Genomic DNA, 19,813 nt, shown 5'->3' with positions numbered 1-19,813 from the left:
GACAAGAATTTGGTTCAGAGAACAGTTGTCAAAGGTGCCGTTTCGAACTAGCTGCATCGTCAGACTAGATCGTTTCCTTGTCTTTTCAGCAACAGTTTCTTTCACGGTCTTTGGTAGGTTTGCACCATCACTTATCGCTTTGTGTCTTCCAGGGCAAGCGGATCGTCCAACACCACCGTCACGGTGTTTAGTCAGGTTTGATCGAGTATCTAAACCTTTTTTATAAACGTGACCAAACCATTTACACTCAAAAAAAAGTTTTGGTCCATCGGTCTATGGTAGAGGAAGAAAAGCACAGCTCAGTAAAATTCCATGTGCCCACTATCAAACACTGTGACTGAAAGAAAGCAAGAAGAACTTACTTCGCCTTCACCATGTACAGGTGTCTCAAAATACGATTCAATGTCATTGAATTGTTTTGCAGGTCGTTTTTGGGTGTTCTTTTTCTTTGAAAAGTTCTCGTTCTCTTCGCCAGAGTCCCGGACAAGATCAATCCCATCAATGATATCATCATGCTTGCTTGCCGACTCGTCTTCCAAAGGAGTAGCGGAAGTATTTTTGGACTCGATCTCTTCAGATTCAACGGCTTTCCTTTTCTTGGAAGCAGATTTTTTTGTACTGGTATGTTTGGTTTTCAATTTTTTGTTAGTTGAATTCGACTTCGAGCTGGTTTTCTTCTTGCTTTTCTTGCTGGAAGATTGTGTCTGAGATTGGGAGGTCTGTCTTCTCCTGGAGGCATCAGACTGGTTTCTAGCAGCTAGTGAACACCGGTTATCGGGGTCGGGGCGGACAAAGTTTGCGTGTGTTTTAGCTGGAGTAATGATCCGTGTAGATTGACGTGATGCTGGTCGTGAGAGTGGAAGGGGCGGGGAGAAGGCAGGCTGAAAGGGTGAAGGAAGGGAGGGGTAAGAAGTTGGATTGGCCATGATAGATTGTGCCTAGACAGATATTTTGAATTGTCTTGTAAGTTGTGAGGATGATGCCGGATAGGTTGAGGAAAGTGGTAAGTCGGCTTTGGAGTCGGAGATGAAAAATTTATCCGGCCAGACAAGTCAAGCGGAGAAGTGAAAGCTGTGAGACTTCCTTGGACGCAATGGAGCTTGGTTGAACCTTGTATGTACACTCTACGAGGGCCACCCAAGGAATAGATCATGGGATGTATCAGGGACCGTACTGATATCTGGGTGTAACGTGTTGGCCATCTCAATACAAGGCCACAGAAAGACTTGTATTGGATTGGCTAGCTATTCCTTCCCCCAAAAATACAATGTATTTTTTTTGAAAACCAGTACGATACATATTCAATGTATTGGCTGTTATTTCAGTACGATACAGTGAGATACAATTACATGTAACGTAATTGTTTCACCGTTGCTAGCACTATAACTGTGCTGATGTAAACACTAGTAATGTAAATTACTAAGCTTGTTACGTGGTAATTTAGCCACTACAAGGGTTTTTAAACACTCTTTTAAAAAGAGGAGGATTTATTATGTAATTATCAATTACAGGGAATAAATTTGGCGTAAAAAGTAGGTGGTAAGCGCTTAAACTGATTGGCTGCTTGTCAGAGGCGGAAGTCTTACGGCAACTACTTTTAAGGATAAAGCTTGTAAAATATGCTAATAAGGGATTTTTGATATTTAAAGGTTTAATCCAGTGGATTTTACGTGCTGGGGATGGTTTAAAGGGAAAAGGGGCTACAGTAGACGTAGCAGAGGAGAATATTCACTGCAAACTTACGGTTTATTGGGCCGTGAATGGTCTGGGGGATCTTTTCCTGAGGGCCAAATAGGCCTCTATTTATAGAGGGGACTTCAGTGGGCGTAAACACTGAGTCCTTTTCTCCCTATGGGAGTATCCAGGGGTGTAGCCGTGAAAAAAGCTTGGCTGTGGGTAATTTAATTGTATTGTAATAGACTAATTTCCCTGACTCTGTCACATGACATGTTTATAACCAATTGTCATGTGAAAGAGCTTCAGTAGAAGTCTACATAATACTTTCACGGGGTATTTTTACACGAGTAATATTACTCATTAATGTACAACAGTTTAATTTTATGTACATTGTTTGTTTTACTAAATTTATGTATGTAATATTATTTTTTGGGCGCTTTCTGGGGCCAATTCTTATTTATACAATTAGTACATGAAGGAATAGGAATAAGGGGGTACTTTAAGTGGGTGACCCCCCTTAATTTATGATGAGGAATCTGATTCTGCAATAATAATTTAATAATTATTATTATTTACTAAGTTATTGCAGTCTTTTGGATACTTGATGTATCTCTAAGGCTGACACTCGCCCCCTCTAAAAAGGTTAAATTTTGAAATAATTTAATCTTTGTGTTTAGAGTTCTTGAATCTTCTTAGATATTTATCCGCATCTTTGATGTCCTTTTCTGGCAGCCATTCATCTTCATGAATTGGGTTCCTGTATCTTACAAGATATAATTTATCTTTTTCTCCTCTGATCTTTTTGTCTTCCAAGATCCTATGAATTTTCTTCTCCTCTGACTCTTCAAGTGGAGGTACTTCTGCTTCAGGTATTTCCTTGCGTAAAGGGAATAATTCAGCATCTGATTCATTACAGTGTTTAAGTAAGCTTACTGGGAATGTAGGATGTTTCTTTTCTAATTCTCCATATAGTTCTACTTCTACTGCATTTGGTCCATGTAATGCTTTGACTACAAATGGTCCTACAAATGCATTCCTAAGCTTCTTAGGTCCTTTAATATTAGTAAAGTTTGTAGTTGATATTAATACTAAATCTCCTATTTTGAAGCTGGGTACTTTGTGCTTTTTGTCCCATTTTTCTTTGCTGTATTCAAATGCATTATCTATGCTTTGTTGGGCGTGTTTTCTGGCTTTGTCCAGCATGTTCTTAAAGCTTGCTGCTGTGGGGTGTACTTCTACCAAGTCCTTTTTCAGGCTGTCTTGTGGTAGTCTGGGGTTCCATCCTTTCTCTAGAATAGCTGGTGTTTTCCCTGTTGATGCATGGGTTGATGTCCTGTAGGCTAGTTCTAGGGCTGGTAATAGTGTGACCCAGTCATGAGTAAATCAATCAGAGTCTTTAAACTCTAATCCATAGGCACAGAATCTCCTTAGCATGTCTTCCAAAGTTTGGATCATTCTCTCTGCTAGCCCATCTGTTTGTGGATGGTATGCTGTTGAGAAAGAGAGTTTAGTGCCAAATAGGCGGTACAGTCCTCTCCATAGATCTGATGTAAACTTGGGATCTGTGTCACTGATGATGTTTTTGAATAGTCCTTTCCATGAAATCACCTGTTGCCAAATCATTATGGCTGTGTCCATAGCTGTATCATCTTTGTGACATGGTAAGAATATAGGTGTTTTACTAAATCTGTCTACAATAACTAGACATGCATTATAGTTTTTCTTTCCTCCAGGTGGTAGTCCTGTAACCCAGTCCATGTTAACTGTTTCCCATGGTCTAGTGGGTTCTTCTATTTTTATCATGTGTCCAAACCTTTTGCCTGTTGCTTTCTTTGCTCTCTGGCATCTTTCACATGTAGTGCAGTATGTTTCTACATCTTGTTGCCATGTTGGCCACCATGCTAGGTTTCTCACTCTGTCTTCTGTTCTGTCTGAAGATAGATGGCCAGATGATGTACTGTCATGGCATTCATGTAGTAGTGTATTGATCAATACTCTGTCCATTACTGTTAGTACACATGTGTGTTTGGATCTGTGGTAGATGATACCGTCAAATAGGTGAAATCTTCCTTCTTGATATGATTTCTTCCATTCTGTATCTAGTGCTGCAATCAGGTCATCATCTTTTGAATCTGTTTTGGATAATATTTGTACTAACAATGTACAGTTCTTGTCTTGTTTGTAACTATTTCTGATTTCTTCAAAGAATTCATCCTCTAGTTCAGTAATGCTAATTCCCATTATTGGTAGTTCATCTGTGTCTTCAGGTGCCCAGGCTGGATTATCTGGTGTGTTTGGTAGGGACCATCTAGAGAGTCCATCTGCATTTTTATGCAATCTCCCTTCTTTATGAATTATTGTCATGTTACCTCTGTACACTTGAATGGATATCTGCCATCTAAGCATATGTCTGTTAGAGGTTTTCATATTGATGAGTGATTTTAATGCAATACAGTCTGTAATGACATCAAACACACTTCCATCTAGATAGTAGTGGAGTTTCTCCAGGGCCCAGACTAAACATAAGCATTCCAGTTGGCTTGCTCCATATCTTGCTTCAGTTTTCTTGAGTTGTCTGGATATGAAACAAATGGGACCTTCCACTGGTTTACCATTGATGATTTGTAATTGATGGAGTGCTGCTCCTAGTCCTTCCATTGAGGCATCAACATATAACACAAAAGGTTTCTTGAAATCTGGCATTAATAATAGAGGTGCTCTAGTCAGATGTTCTCTTATTTTATTAAATGCCATGTGTCTTTCTGTGGTCATTTCAAAGGCAGTATCATTAGAAGCTATCTCATACAAGCTTCTGGCCATAGCTGCATAGCCTTCTAGGTGCTGTCTGTAGTAGCTGGCAAACCCAAGAAAGCTTTGCATTTCTTTTTTGTTTGTTGGTGCTGGCTTCTGTAACACTGCTGATACTTTATTCTGGTCTATGCATAATGCCAGTCCTGAAACTACATGTCCTAGTGCTTTAATTTCTGCAAATCAAAATGCACATTTCTTTAATGAAATTTTCATGTTGACATTAATTATTTTTGTTAGAACTAGTTCTATTCTACTCATATGGTCTCCCCATGTTTCAGAACATATAATTATGTCATCTATGTATATAATTAGCCATCCTAGTCCAAGTTCTTCACAGAAGATGGTATTCATCATTCTTTGGAAATGTGATGGGGCATTTTTAATTCCAAAAGGCATCCTGAGGTATTCATAAACACCTTTGTGTGTTGTAATTCTCAGGTATTTTCTTGCACGTTCTGTTACTACATTCTGATGAAATCCTTTTAAAGCATTCATACTTGTAATGTATTTTGCTTTGGCTAGGTTTGTCAATGTCTCCTGTATCCTTGGTATAGGATATCTGTCTGGGACTGTGTAGGTGTTCAGTGCACGGAAATCTCCTACCATGCGTGATTTACCATTATGGTAGGTTATAATTACTGGTGTGGTTATTTCCACTTCTTCATTATGCCCTACTTTTCTGAGTACATTGAGCCTTACTATTTCATCCAGGTGTTTGGCAAGTTCTTCTCTTTCTCTAGGACTTGCTGGATAAGCTGGTCTCCTTAGTAAAGGTGGGTAGGGGCGATCTATGTTTAATGTAATGTCCACTTCGTGGCCTATGACTGCCCCTAGTGGCTCCTTGTCTGATGCAAATGCAGTCTTGTTCCTATACAGCATGTTGCGTAACTGTAATAGTTGATCTACACTCAGTTTATCATTAAAATTAGCTTCTGCTAGTTGTTCTCTTCCAAATCTCTCTTTTTCTTCATCTTGTATTTCTACTTGTTCCACAGGTAAAGGCTCTTTGGATTTAAATAGGAATTTCTTCTTTCTATTGTCATTCCCAATAGTGAAGTATCTTTCTCTGCTATTGGTTATGTCAAAGCCATATATATTTAAGTAGTCATTTCCTAGTATGAAGTGTTTACTTACTGCATCCTCTATTACAATGAATTCCACTGTCATTCTAACTGATCCTGTTGGATGAGGGATTATTATGGGGCATTCAAATACTCCTATTGGCTTCATGGTACTACTGGCACTGTTTATTCTTACTTTTCCTAGTGGTAGGAGAATCTCCTTGTAGTCTGGGCATAATTTTCTCAAGTAAGTCTCAGGTACTACTGAGCAATATGCACCACTGTCAAGTAACATTTCTGCTTCTCTACCATTAAACATTATATGTGTAATGTTGGTTTTACCAGCTGTGTAGCCTTTCCCTCTTGTAGGTTTAGTTTGGGGAAGGCTAAATCCACACCAAAAAATTACTACATCCACTCCAAAAATGGAGTGAACAGTAGTCCACTCCAACTTTAATTGGAGTGAACCATAGTCTACTCCAAATTTTGTTGGAGTGAACAGAATTACACTTCAAAAAAGCCTGTTTTTTGAAGTGTACCCATGATGCACTCCAAAAATTTGGGAGTGAACCCAATTCCACTCAAAAAATATTTTTTCCGAGCAACATTTTTTTCATTTTTTTTTGGAGTGCACAGATGTTCATTCCAAATTTATTGGAGTGGATTAAGGTTTCTCAAATTTAAAAAAATGCAATTTTAAATCTGTACAATTGAAACTTGCATGTAAATTTGAAAAATATATATTCCAAGTTCTTGGGGTGGAGTACCAGGAAAGCTTTAGGGCAGTAGTGGGCAGGTGACATGAACCAACCAAATTTAATCCCCTTTAATTTATTTCTGGTTCAGGTTTTAGTCATTGTATAAACTGAAAACATTTTACATACATACATTGCTTTAATTGATCCCACTTTCTTAAATCCACAGAATTCTAGACCTGCAGATCTAAGTTTTGGGGTGTTTTTTTCTCAAAAGATGGGGCAAAAAATGCCCCTTTATCTCACTTGGCACGTTGAATATCCCCAAAGACCCGAAGGCCCTATGGATGACCCTCCAGCTGTGCCGGAGCAACGCGCAAAAGAGGGCCGGTTGGTAAACTAGCCAGGGAGGGCCTAACCAAGCAGTTAGGGGGCTCCCAGGGAGGGGGCGGACGAAACCGAATCCCCTGCGGATCCACCAACTCCATAACCTCCTCTTTATATACTCACGCACATAACCTACCACGCACCGGCTGTTTCCCCAAATCCACAGCTATGCCACACTTGCTCCTATGATATTACCGCCCGTTTCGCCAAACCACAGCCAGGCCACACCTTGTCCTACACTACCGTCACCGCCCCGGTGGCGCCACACTTGCAGCACAACTCAACATGTCACTCCTGTCACCCTGAACTCCCATGTGCACAACAATTCAGAAATGGCCCAATGCCACGCTCACCCACAACAGGCGCATCCCTCTCCATTCTAACCCTGGCGCAGCCCGTCTCGCGCTGTAGATGCCAGTCTCCCCCGCCAACTCTATCCAACCCATTCTACTGTCTCTTTGAGGACTTGGCTGTCAACAACTATACCCTCGTGCGTCTCTCTCAAAAACTCACAGATCCTTTTTCCCCCACTCACTTTCCTTCTGTTATGCAGCAAATCAATCCCCACAGAGGGGTGAACACTGAGCATCTCAATTGATCCAAATTCATCGGTCGCATGCTTGCCTTTGCTATCTTCCATAGGTTTGTCTATATTGTCTTTCTCTCTTTTGATGTTTGACACTGAGGTTGTTTTTCTAGGAGGTTCCTGGATGTGTATTTCATCACAAGTTTCTACAAGATGATCCTCAAAACTCAAGAAGGTTGCTCCTGCTGACATGAAGAGTGTGAAGCCGAGATAATTGACATGGATGATGTAAGTTTGTGTTTATATGGGGAAAGAAGGACGGTGGTCTGAAGTAAATGTTTTCTTGTAGGGAGAACGACATCACGGATGTCCTTGAGAGTTTGTTGTTGGTCCAGGTCAAGAAGTTTGGCAAAGTAACGATAGATATGAAGAAGAGCCGCCGCAACATACAGGTGACTGAGGAGAACACAAGAGAGAGTACATTGAGTTGATTACTCAATGGCGGGTCGGGAAGCGAGTGGTGGAGCAATTCCCGGCGTTCTTGAGCGGCTTCCACGAGCTGATCCCGTAGAAACTGATCAACGTCTTTGACAAGCGCGAGCTCGAGCTACCAATCGGGGGGATGTTGGACATCGACATGGACGACTGGATCAAACACACCAATTATCGGGGATATCAGCCCGACGAACAAGTCATCAAGTGGTTCTGGCAAGCCTCCGCGCCTGGCCTGCCAAGAAGAAATCCCGCTTGCTCCATTTCACCACTGGTCAGTCCCCCTCCCCCTCACCCTTGTTTTTTTTTGTGGGAAAATGCGCGGGCTGAGAGACGCACATTCACTTTCTCCCCCCTCAGTTAGGTACATCTAGGATCCCCGTTAACGGGTTCCAAGATCTCCAAGGATCTGATGGCCCTTGTCAATTCACGATCAAGAAAGCAGGTGAAATCACCCAGTTGCCTAAGTCACATACATGCTTCAGCAGGTTTGACTTGCCCCGCTATCCCACCTCCAACAAGGTAAAGTTCCCCCCTCCCTTCATCCTTCTTTTTGATGTGCTTGTTTGAGGTTTGTTGGGATGATAGGTTGGAGCGGAACATCAGCTTGGCAACCGCGGAAACTCTTGGTGTGTCTCCCTCCCTTCCTTTCTTTTGGTTTGTTCTGGGATGAAGAGCTGATTTGGGTCTCTCAATAGACGTTCTTGTAGGATTCGCGGTCGAGTGACACAGCGACGACGGTACCAGTGCCTGACGACGGGCTGCCCCACGGTAGCCCGACGCGTGCCCCATTGGCGTTGGGTTGTCAGTCCGAGGGAGCCGAAATCGCTCTTGTGGTGTATCCTGACTCCTTTGAGACCCAAAACGAGAGCGACTGATCCTATGGTTCGTTGGACGAGGTGGTACTCCTAGCTGCCGCTGAGGTGGGTATTCAGATGCCGGACAGGTATACCGCCTCCCCCTGACTGATGTTAATGGCTGGTTTATCATTTGACAAATAGCAGTTTGCCGAGCCAGACTCCCCCGGCCCGTCATCTGTTCCTCCAGGCACAGACTTGGGTGCCTCAGTCCCATCTCCAGCCCCTGACACCCCCTTGGATGTCATAAAGAGTGTTTTTAAGACTTGTGAGATTCCCTCTCCTCTAATCCTAGCGACTTGGCAATCTTTAGCCCTTACCGGAAAACTGATTGGAATGGCTTTCAGATGGGTCTGCTCGACCCTCATCCCCAAACCCAGCTGCGAAGAGGATGCGATTGTCTTTGGGTACGTGCATTTCATACCCTTGCTTGGGCTGCCCTCGCAGCTGACGGCTTCTTCATCTTCAGATGGTAAAAAGAATACCAAGTTGGATCTTCCCCGGCCAACGCCATTTATGCCGGTTAAGGAGAATTTCAGTCGCGTTTCGGCTTCAGAACATGCGCAACCTCTGATTCTGCCGACGATCCCCAAGAACTCTCCTCTCCCAGCTACCACGCAAAATACGACTCGTCCACCTTTGACTTCAGCAATCACTCGGCAATCCGAAGGCCTTTGAGCCCCGGGGCTGCCTCCTCCAATGGAAGAGAGCCGGTTAAAATCATCTTCATGCCCCCGGCTGGCAATGCCTCTACTGCTGACTCTGGCTCAACTCTTCTCAGCCCATTGGAAGTCTGTGAAAATCAGGTGCCCATGAGGACATGCGATCTAACCCCCGGAGCCAATCATCAAGTCACCACCGGGAGCGCCCCTGCCCTTGACGCTGCCAATCCCCTCGAGCCAGCCCCTACTCATTCCCAGTCTACTCTGGCCGCATCCCAGAGCCGCGCAAGTGATCCACAGGCCGCTTGCGAAGCCTCAAGAAAGAAGAAGCTTGATGAGCCGATGACAGGCATTGAGGTGTTCAGGCGTCCAATCAGCAAAAAGGGTTAGCATATCTCCATTCTCATAGATCATCACAAAATGCTGATCTATGCTTTGCTTGCTCATGTAGGCCTGCTCCGCAACATCGACCAACTGGAGATCCTGAAAGACAAGATGGAGCTCAATGAGGGTCTGGCGCATATCGCAAGGAAAGCTGTCGATAATTCCTCTCTCTTCCTTCCAATAGTCAAGGAGGTCATTGCCTACCAAGTCAAGAATTGCTTCGATAATGGCGGTTTCAGGGTCGGCACTTTCAAGCTCAAAAGGAGTTCTCCGGAGTTGCTGGCCCTCTTTGAGGCAGCTAACACCAAGGAGTTTGCATCAGTCATCCGCTGCAGTAAGTCTCTGGCCTCCACAAAGCTCCCCACCCCTATTCGGTGGTGCTAACATTTGTCCGACTACTCAGGCCCCCGCCTCACCCAGATCGATGGTGATGATGTTTTTTTTAGCAACAAGGACTTGATCGACTTCAACTCAATTGCAGAGCTCGCAAAGGCAAAGAAAAACCCGGAAATTGACGCTTCGTGGCGCTCGCTTATTGCCCTCATGCAAAGGTCGAAAACCTCTGAGAATGAGGAGTACAGTCCCCAGGAACAAGGCATGAAACTATCAGTCGGCAAGGTCCATACACTACTTCAATCCTGTATCGGTCAGATTGCTAGCGGTTGCAAACCTGTGGTAGAGGCTGCTCCTTCCGCGGACGACACGATTGCCGGTGGCCTCAAGATCATGTGGGAGAAAGCGTCCCACTTCAGGGCTGGTGCCCAAGGAACCTCGAATCACCGTGGTAATGGTCTCCATTTTCTGCAAGAGCGAGTTTGGGAGTCTCTGATTGCGCTCATATTGATGGATTACTCGGTTGAAAGTCAAGAAAAAGGGGGGGGGGGGGAGAGTTGTGGCTCTGCGCTCCTCTGTTGCCTCGTGCTCGTCGTCGTCTCTTCTCTCTCCTCTTCCTATCTCACATCTACATATGCACCCCCACCCACAGACACTACATATATATCTATATGAACAGATCCTTTCCACAGTCACAGGTCTCATGCTGTGTTGCTTTGCGCGTCGGCCCCCTCGACTCCTGCGTCACACGCCAGGGGACAGGATACTACAATTTCTAATCCTTACCTATTACCTCAGGTGGAATACATACGTTTCTTCTGGTCTTCATTTGTGGGCCATGTATCTTTACTCAATAATATTAGTAAACTGACTTTTGTTGAAACCTTTCTCTTGTCTTTCTCACGCTTTTTGTTGTTGAATGATGGCCTGAATGTACACGCATATTTCTCAGTTTTTGTAAAACTTAAAACATTAATGATATAGAGAATGACCATGACTTTAGCATTTTTATTATTGTTCTGTTGATATATATACACATCTTTATTTTTTGATTGATTCTTCTGCTTCAAGTTCTGAAAAGAATCCGGAAGCAAATGAGACAAATTTTCTTCTGTTCCGAGTGCTCAAAAGAATCTGGGCAAGCAAATAAGATGTATCTGTGGGCTTTTTTCTGATTTGAGTACTGAAAAGAATCCGGGCAAGCAAATAAATTCAATCTGGAAAGTGCTGCTATAACCCATCTGGAAATTAATTTGTGAGGCACACTAACACCACCCTGCGGCGGCGTAGCCGCTTTAAACTCTAGTGTATTTTAAATACACATATGATGCTGACATAAGGATTCATTCCTCTTTGAGAACCCTGACTTATTTTACTGAAATATTGTTGAAAAGCACTCCAATAAATTTGGAGTGAAAATCTGTGCACTCCAAAAAAATGAATCATTTTACCTTGGAGTAAATATTTTTGGAGTGGAATTGGGTTTACTCCAAAATTTTTGGAGTGCATCATGGGTACACTCCAAAAAAAAGGCTTTTTGGAGTGTAATTTTGTTCACTCCAACAAAATTTGGAGTAGAATATGGTTCACTCCAATGAAAGTTGGAGTGGACTACTGTTCACTCCATTTTTGGAGTGGATGTAGTAATTTTTTGGTGTGGATTTAGCCTGCCCCTTTAGTTTTCATCAGTCTAGCTTCCTGGATATTTCCTATAGGTTGTCCAGGATGCCATGCTTGTGGTAAATTGTGCTCTGTTTCAGCTTCAGCCATTTCTATATCTATGTTGATCATATTACAAGACCCTGATGAGACTGATGACCCATCATCATGTGTTTCTTCTGTGTCTGATTGAGTCTTCTCTTCAGCTGTTTCTCCTGCCTCTATTTCAACATTGTTAATGTTCTTCTTTGGTTGAGGGCAGTTTGGTGAAGTGTGTCCCATTTTACCACAGTTATAGCACTTCTTGTCCTTCTGATAACTCTGGTCTTTTGAAGTGGATGGTTTTTTCTCTTCTGATTTCTCAGTTTTATCTCCTTGATATCTAGGCTTGTATCTTCTGCCAATGTGTGTACGTGTAGTTATGTCTTCTAATGTGTTAACTATATCTTCTGTACTTGAATTGTAGGGTAGTCTACTTTTAATGGCATGCTCTAGATCTCCTCCACATTTTTTGAGGATTCTCAGGTGGACTTCATTGTCTGTTAAATTGGGCCAAATGGCTTTCAATCTATCCTTCTGAGATATGACCCATTTAAGTGGATTATCCTTTTCAATATCAAAGGTGCTCTCATCAAATTTATTCTCAATTTTGAAGCGCCATGCTGGGCTTCTCCATTTACTATTGATTTGGTTTTTCCACCATTCCCAAGATTGTTTGCCATGGGTTGAGCGTAAGTCTGTGAACCAGCGCTTGGCGCAACCTTTGAAGAGGCTGTTGAGTCTTCCAGTAATTGAGGAATCACTAAGCTCAAAATCTTCTTGGTACAAATCAATTGTTTTAATGAAGTCCAAGTGATCATATTCTCCTTCACCTCTAAATGAAGGCCAATCTTTAATTCTGGGTACATCTTTAGAGTTATCCCTCATAGTTTGGATACTTGGATTATATGATTGTTCTTTGAAAAATGGTGTTGTTGGTACTGTTTACTCCTTTCTCAAGGCTGTTTCTTCCTCTGCCATTCTTCTGAAAGGATTGCTAGATTGATGTGGTGGTACATCTTTCATTCCTTGTTTGTATGGTGTCTGAGTTTGAGGTTGCATTTGTGTATTGTGGCCAATTTTTTGTGCTATGTTGTCCATGCTAGCCATGAGTTTACTTTGCATTTCATCAAATTTATTGTTAACTTTGATGATTTCCTCTGCCATACTGTCACTGTTGTGTATAATAAGTTGTTCTAGTTTATTAACTTTGTCCATTATATCCAGTATATTTTCATCTTGAGTTTCACGGTTTTCTGACTCATGCTCACTATCTATTTTTAATTGGTCCAATTTACTGATAATATCCAATCTGTTAATATCAGTATGTATTGCGTTCAATTTGGCAATTACTGAATTTTCTTTAGCATTTGTCTGAATTTCTGTTGTGACCTTTTGTAATTTATTATTATAATCTACAAGGCCTAATTTTATATTGCTTATTTGTTGTATTATTCCTGTAGTTTTCTTAACTTCTGGTACAATGTTTTTAATATCTTTGGCGCTATCCACCGCATTTTCTGCTAAGTTTTTAATTTTAAATGCACTATCATGTACATTCTGGTGAATGGCATTGATTTTACTATCAATGTGTTCAATATTTTTAATCAAAATTTGATTAAAAAAATCTTCCACTTGTGCTAGAGGCTCATTTGGGTCAATAAGCTCTTCGCGTTTCTTAGTATTGTCCTTTTTACTGATTTCTTTAACCTCTTTTGGTTGTTTGCTAGTTTGTTCATGCTTATTTAAGCGTTAAACTTCTTGTCTCACAGGTTTGGTTTTTTGTTTAGGAATATTGTTCATTTCTTGGGTTATAGAATTGTATTCTTGATTATTAACATTAATACTGTGTTTCTCTCGAACTTGTGGATAGGAATTACTACTAGTTTCTTTAGTAGACAGCAGGACAGGTTCTTTAACAGGTAACACGGTCTCTTTAGCAGACTGAAGGACATGTTCAGTGGTAGAAAAAAAATTAGAGTTGGAAACTACAGGCTCTTTGTTGGCAAGATGAGGTTGTTTGCTCGTAATGTTGGGTTTACTACCTATTCCTCGATCGCATCCTTGACCTCCATAAGAACTTGAGCCATGCGGAAAGTTTCTTTCCACTTGTTCTCGCCCTTCTTCGGCTTTTGCTTGTAGGGTTTTGGCTTTGATCCCGACGCTGCCGGTTTGGATTGGTTGATCTTTGGGATCTTGTACGGCTTCTTCGGATCGCGCTCTTTGCTTTCCTTTGTCGGCTGCTTGTTTTTCTCAAGCACCTTGATGTGCTTTCGTTCCGTGTACGGGTTCCACCCGTCCGAGTCCTTGTTGACTAGTTCTTTCCACGGGAGGAACTTCTGAATTACCTGAAACGACAATATCGCCTGTTTGAGGTAAGATTTCAGTAAGTCCATCTCCTCGTAATTCTTGGCGTTGAAATACACCGCCTTCATTGCTTTGTAGATCAACACCGCGTTCTCCTGGGCTTTGTTCAGGACTAGGACCCAAAGAAGTCAGTATTGAATCGTTAGCTGCGGTATCTTTGGATGGGGTATTTACTAACCTCAAGGGGGTTCCTCGGTGATGACCTCGAGATCTTCCTCGGCTTCCCCTTCCTCGACCTCTTTTGGTGGGGGGAGGGTTCGCTGAGTGGTCTTTTCCTGATCTGTTGTCAACCATTTCGGAGGAGTATTAGTTAGTTTGGTTTGTTTTTCAAGTTTATAGTTTCTTGTTTATATTACTAACCTTTCAGGAGTTTGAGGGCCGCTTCCGTCGGATCGAACTGTTTCTCGATGATTTGTGCAGGTAACGTAGCCGGGTGCGGTCGTCTTCTCTCCTGGTATGGGCTGAGAAAGAAACCTGGCGGGAGGGACTCGGTGCGTTGAGATTGCTTCGTCGGTTTATTCTTGGCTGCGGTCTTCGGATCGGCGGACTTGGTAGTATCCGGGTGGTTGTTGGCTGGTTTAGCGGCTGGCACGGGAGCAGACACTAAACTCGCGGTGGAAGAGATATAAAACGTAAAAAATATGTTTTGTACTGTTTAGTTTATGTATTTTTTATATGTATTTTATTGTTTTTTATCTCTATTGCACAATAAGTCAGAAACAAGGGAAAAACTCGTACTTGTTTAGTGGATTTGATGGGTTTTTATGTAAAATTTGAAGTACTGACGGCAAAAATCTGGGGATAATTGCTAGAAATAAGGAAAAAACTCAGCAAAAAAAAGCCAGTTTAATCCTTGGCAGGTACTCTGGGTAAAAAAACACGATGAGGCCCCCAAATGACAGCTCTGTTTATGAAGCTTAGGGCAAAAACCCGTCAAAATTAAGGGTTTTGGGCCCTAGCACTATAACTGTGCTGATGTAAACACTAGTAATGTAAATTACTAAGCTTGTTACGTGGTAATTTAGCCACTACAAGGGTTTTTAAACACTCTTTTAAAAAGAGAAGGATTTATTATGTAATTATCAATTACAGGGAATAAATTTGGCGTAAAAAGTAGGTGGTAAGCGCTTAAACTGATTGGCTGCTTGTCAGAGGCGGAAGTCTTACGGCAACTACTTTTAAGGATAAAGCTTGTAAAATATGCTAATAAGGGATTTTTGATATTTAAAGGTTTAATCCAGTGGATTTTACGTGCTGGGGATGGTTTAAAGGGAAAAGGGGCTACAGTAGTAGCAGAGGAGAATATTCACTGCAAACTTACGGTTTATTGGGCCGTGAATGGTCTGGGGGATCTTTTCCTGAGGGCCAAATAGGCCTCTATTTATAGAGGGGACTTCAGTGGGCGTAAACACTGAGTCCTTTTCTCCCTATGGGAGTATCCAGGGGTGTAGCCGTGAAAAAAGCTTGGCTGTGGGTAATTTAATTGTATTGTAATAGACTAATTTCCCTGACTCTGTCACATGACATGTTTATAACCAATTGTCATGTGAAAGAGCTTCAGTAGAAGTCTACATAATACTTTCACGGGGTATTTTTACACGAGTAATATTACTCATTAATGTACAACAGTTTAATTTTATGTACATTGTTTGTTTTACTAAATTTATGTATGTAATATTATTTTTTGGGCGCTTTCTGGGGCCAATTCTTATTTATACAATTAGTACATGAAGGAATAGGAATAAGGGGGTACTTTAAGTGGGTGACCCCCCTTAATTTATGATGAGGAATCTGATTCTGCAATAATAATTTAATAATTATTATTATTTACTAAGTTATTGCAGTCTTTTGGATACTTGATGTATCTCTAAGGCTGACATGCCCAAAGGGTCGTAATTACCTTGAAACTCGTCCCAAGATTGCTGCCCACCAAGGGGCTGCGACACTGGTGTTGCCTGCAACATCGAAAGCGGTTGCGCCATTGAGTTGGGCTGCGCCAAACCATTTGGGTGGGGCATCGGATTGGGTTGCACGATTGGGTTTGGTTGTGGCGCCATTGGATTTGGTTGCGCCATTGGGAAGACTAGTGTGGGCGAGGCCCGAGGTTCTGGGATGGTGTTGGTGCCGTGGAGTCCGAGGGGCGTTGTGGAGTCCAATCGAGTTTGAGTGAGTGGCGGTGATGGGTCCCCTGGTGGCGTGGCAGTGTTTGGACTCCTTGAGTCCGATGGAGTCGGGGTTTCATGGCGGCGCTGCGCTGCGGACTGCGCGGCTAAGAGGGGCGGATCATGCATCAACTGAAGTCCAGGGGCTTCCCTGTCTTATAAAAGCAAGCTCTGTCTGAATTATGATAATGATAAAATAAAATTCTCAAAGCACACTTTCATAAAATAAAGGCACACAAAACACATTCAAAAACACAGTCAAAATAAAGGCATTCATTCCTCCCATTTCCCCAAAGAAATACCGTATATCATTTGCCCCATTTCGGCTATCAAATTTGCATATAAGTAAAGCTTGCGTGGGAATATCCTAGTTCTGTTTTTGCCATGCTACCACAAAGTCCCTGGGGTTGGCCCACAGCCCCCCCAAACATTCACACTGGTAAGCAGGGTTGGGTCTGATTGCACCAATTGGGTGAACTTGCTGATATTTTCTGGTTTATGATCAGGTTTTGAGCATCACATGTATCCTGATGGTACATACAGATACAGATGCATTATGTGTAAATCAAAATGGGCCAAGGAGGAAAATATTCCATTACATCTTAAAGCCTCCACACATATAAGAAAGTTCAATGAAGTACAGGCTTTCCGTAATCAGATGGCACATTCTTCACAAATTTCACAACAACCTGCCTCATCAATACCGCACACTTGGTCCCAGGACCCCCCCCCCCCCCCCCCCGAGCTGCATGTTGACATTGGTCCAGATTTTCTGCCTCCACCTCTGCCTGAGGGCTCTCCACCTGGCCATTCCCAAAGGGTGGAGGTGGATATGGATAATTCAGATGCTTTTGGTTTTGGATCGCATGCAAGACATGAAGTTGTTTGTGGACCCCAAGAAATGGAACGCTGGGTCAACAATGCATTGGCGGCTGGATTGATGGATGAAGAGGTTTTATTCCCTAGTCAAGATGCACCTCTCCCTGATCATCAATTTGCAGAAGCATGCAAAAATTCCTCTTGGTTCCCTTTCAGATCCAAGGAGGTAAGCTGTCTTTTTCACAGCTATGTCTCATCATCATCAATAGACTCAATAGACAATGGCTGATTTTTTGCTTGGCATGGCCATATATATCAATACATTTCACCAGTATGCAGTCTATGCTCTCATGCTTGGGCACCTTCATAATTGACTAGAGTCCAAGGCGGCTGCGCCGCTGCACTTTCAAGGGCATCAGTTTGAGTACCCCCTGTAGCCCCACCCCAGTGCCCTTTGGCCTTGGACAGTTGAGCTTCCAGCCCCCAATTTTGAATGTTGCACCAAGTCACAATATAATGTGGATTGTTGTGATATCTGATCAAGTTTTGGCGGGCCTGATCAGATGTCACATACAATGTCAGGGAAGAAAACTCTTACATTGCCTCAATTAAATTGGCACCAAACAAGGCCTGTAGAAACAATATTGAAAGTACATATTCTACACAAATTGTCTTGGCAAAGGTATTCCAATGGTTTTGCTAACACCCTGAATTTGATGGTGGAAGTTTCTGACACCACCAATACAAAGGTATACATTTCTTGGTGACTTCATCATTATGAAGCCAATTATGGAAATTAATCTCTGTCCAATAAAAATAGTAAAAGGAAAAGAGAACCTCCATCTTCTAGAAATAAGGCTGGAAGTGTAGGGTTATGTACATATATCTATGTGTATAACTGTATGTCCATGTCAAGCATGTAGTTACAACAGAAAGCTAGACAGAGTAGGCCAATAATCTACTGGTGCCAAGGATTTGGGTGGTCAACACTGTAGACTTAGCCAGTTTGATAAGATTGCTGCTGTTCTGATGACCGGCTGTGTTGCCCAAAGAACCCAATCAACCGTTTGGCCGGCGACTTCTTTGGGCGCTTGGCGGATGACCCACTGGAGGAGAGAATTTCTTAAACAGGCAGGATGTTTGAAGGCGTATTCTGCTGGTCCTCTTGGGCAGGCATACTTGTGGTGTGAATGGAAAGCAGCGCGGGCTGGTTTAGCGCGGCGGGATTCCAGGGTCAAGGAAGAGTAAGATCATTTATCCAGCTGCTAATGAGGCTGGTGGACATTTGAGGAGACCAACTGACCACCTGAGGATGTGCCTCTTTTCAGAGCCAGTCAGATAACGCTGGCTTTTTCAAGCTGAAGGCCTTTCACCAGGAAAAAAAAATATTCACTTGATGACAAGTGACATCATGCCAGCTCCAGCGGGCTACCCACCATCTACCCACCATCTACCCATCATCTACCTACCATCTATCCACCATCTATCCACTTTCAGAATTTCCACAGGAGATCCTCAGTTTTTGCTGGGCACCACTGATCCCCATTTCTGGTCAGCTGATACTCAGCTTTAGCTCCCAGCTTATGATCAGCTTTGGTGCCCAGCTCATGCTCAGCTTTGTTGCCCAGATCAGAACCATTCCTGGCGCCGCTGATTTTCAGCTTTATTCCAGTCATGGCTCAGCTTAGACTCAGATTAGGACTATCATTGGCCCAGCCAATGCTCAGCTTTGGACCAGTATTGGCTCAGCTGATTTTCAGCTTTGGATAAATCTTGGCCCAGCCAATGCTCAGATTCCGAGTCTGACCACTCATGTAACAGCTTATGCTCATCTGTGGACCAGCCTTGGCTCAGCTGATGCTCAGCTGTGGACCAACCTTGGCTAAGACAATGCTCAGCTGTGGACCAGCCTTGGCTCAGCTGATGCTCAGCTGTGGACCAGCCTTGGCTCAGCTGATGCTCAGCTGTGGACCAGCCTTGGCTCAGGTGATATTAATCTTTTGAATAGTCTCAAAAAATCTGATACTCAGCTTTGGAACAGCCTTGGCTCAGCCAATGTTCAGCTTTGTAACAGCATTGACTCAGCTGATGCTCAGCTTTTGAATTTTTTTGGCCCAGATGGTGTTAATCTTTGGAACAGTATTGTCCCAGCTGATCCTAAGCTCTTCACAAGCCTTTTTCAAGATGATGCTCAGCTTTGGACCATTGTTGGCTAAGCTGATGCTCAGATTTGGAATATTCTTTGTCCAGCTGACACTTGGATTTGTATCAAGCTTGGAATATCCAATGCTCAGCTGTGGCCCAGTCTCAGCCAATGCTCAGCTTTGGCCCAGGCTCAGTCAATGCCTACTGCTCAGCTTATGATGAGCATCAGCTGTTCCTGGGAAAAAATTAGGATGAGCTGACTGTGCCACATTGAGTGCTCTGGTGCAGTCCTGCAAGCTCTACAAGTGCTGGTGGAGCAGACTTGGAGCCGTGCTGGAGTAGCTCTGGAGCAGAAACCAAAGCTGCATCATTTCACTTGCCATCAAGTGACTATTTTTTTTTCCTGGTGTTTGGGTCAGGGTGATCTTGCGGTAGCTGCTGTTGCTGGTGCTGCTTATTTCACAAATCAAATACATACCAAGAGTTGGTCCCCGTTTCCGCAAAAGCGGTCCGGCAGTGGTGCGCGGCATGCTGATGGGTTTCTGCAGGAGCAAGATAGGATTGGCAGCGATCAAGGAAGAATCAGAAGACAGTTTCTTCCCGGGGACCAACACAGGGCCGGTGGAGGTAGAGACGATTGTACCGGGCCCATTACTCCGCATGTTATTAAGATTTTTGGGGGGAATCCAGGTCCTTGAACGCCGCCAATGACAAGCTGACCATTTTCCAGTCGCGAC

General features: G+C 43.0%; 2 protein-coding genes across 2 annotated transcripts; one reads left to right on the top strand and one right to left on the bottom strand.

Moving 5' to 3' along the window:
• Positions 1-299: 299 nt before the first annotated feature.
• On the bottom strand, positions 300-926 carry PtA15_8A156 (uncharacterized protein; the record flags this gene model as incomplete). The annotated part of the gene is made up of 1 exon (XM_053171555.1): positions 300-926. The coding sequence occupies one exon, from the start codon at positions 924-926 to the stop codon at positions 300-302; it is 627 nt and encodes a 208-aa protein (XP_053022807.1).
• Positions 927-7,779: 6,853 nt separating this feature from the next.
• Positions 7,780-10,381, top strand: PtA15_8A155 (uncharacterized protein; the record flags this gene model as incomplete). The annotated part of the gene is made up of 8 exons (XM_053171554.1): positions 7,780-7,856; positions 8,024-8,171; positions 8,549-8,572; positions 8,651-8,913; positions 9,063-9,553; positions 9,620-9,886; positions 9,956-10,292; positions 10,363-10,381. 8 exons carry the CDS (start codon positions 7,780-7,782, stop codon positions 10,379-10,381), a joined length of 1,626 nt encoding a protein of 541 aa, XP_053022806.1.
• Positions 10,382-19,813: the final 9,432 nt, after the last annotated feature.

This window comes from Puccinia triticina, chromosome 8A (assembly GCF_026914185.1).
Source record: "Puccinia triticina chromosome 8A, complete sequence".
NCBI lineage: Eukaryota > Fungi > Basidiomycota > Pucciniomycetes > Pucciniales > Pucciniaceae > Puccinia > Puccinia triticina.
The sequence above is the reverse complement of the archived record's forward strand: the minus strand, read 5'-3'. Positions and strand labels throughout refer to the sequence as shown.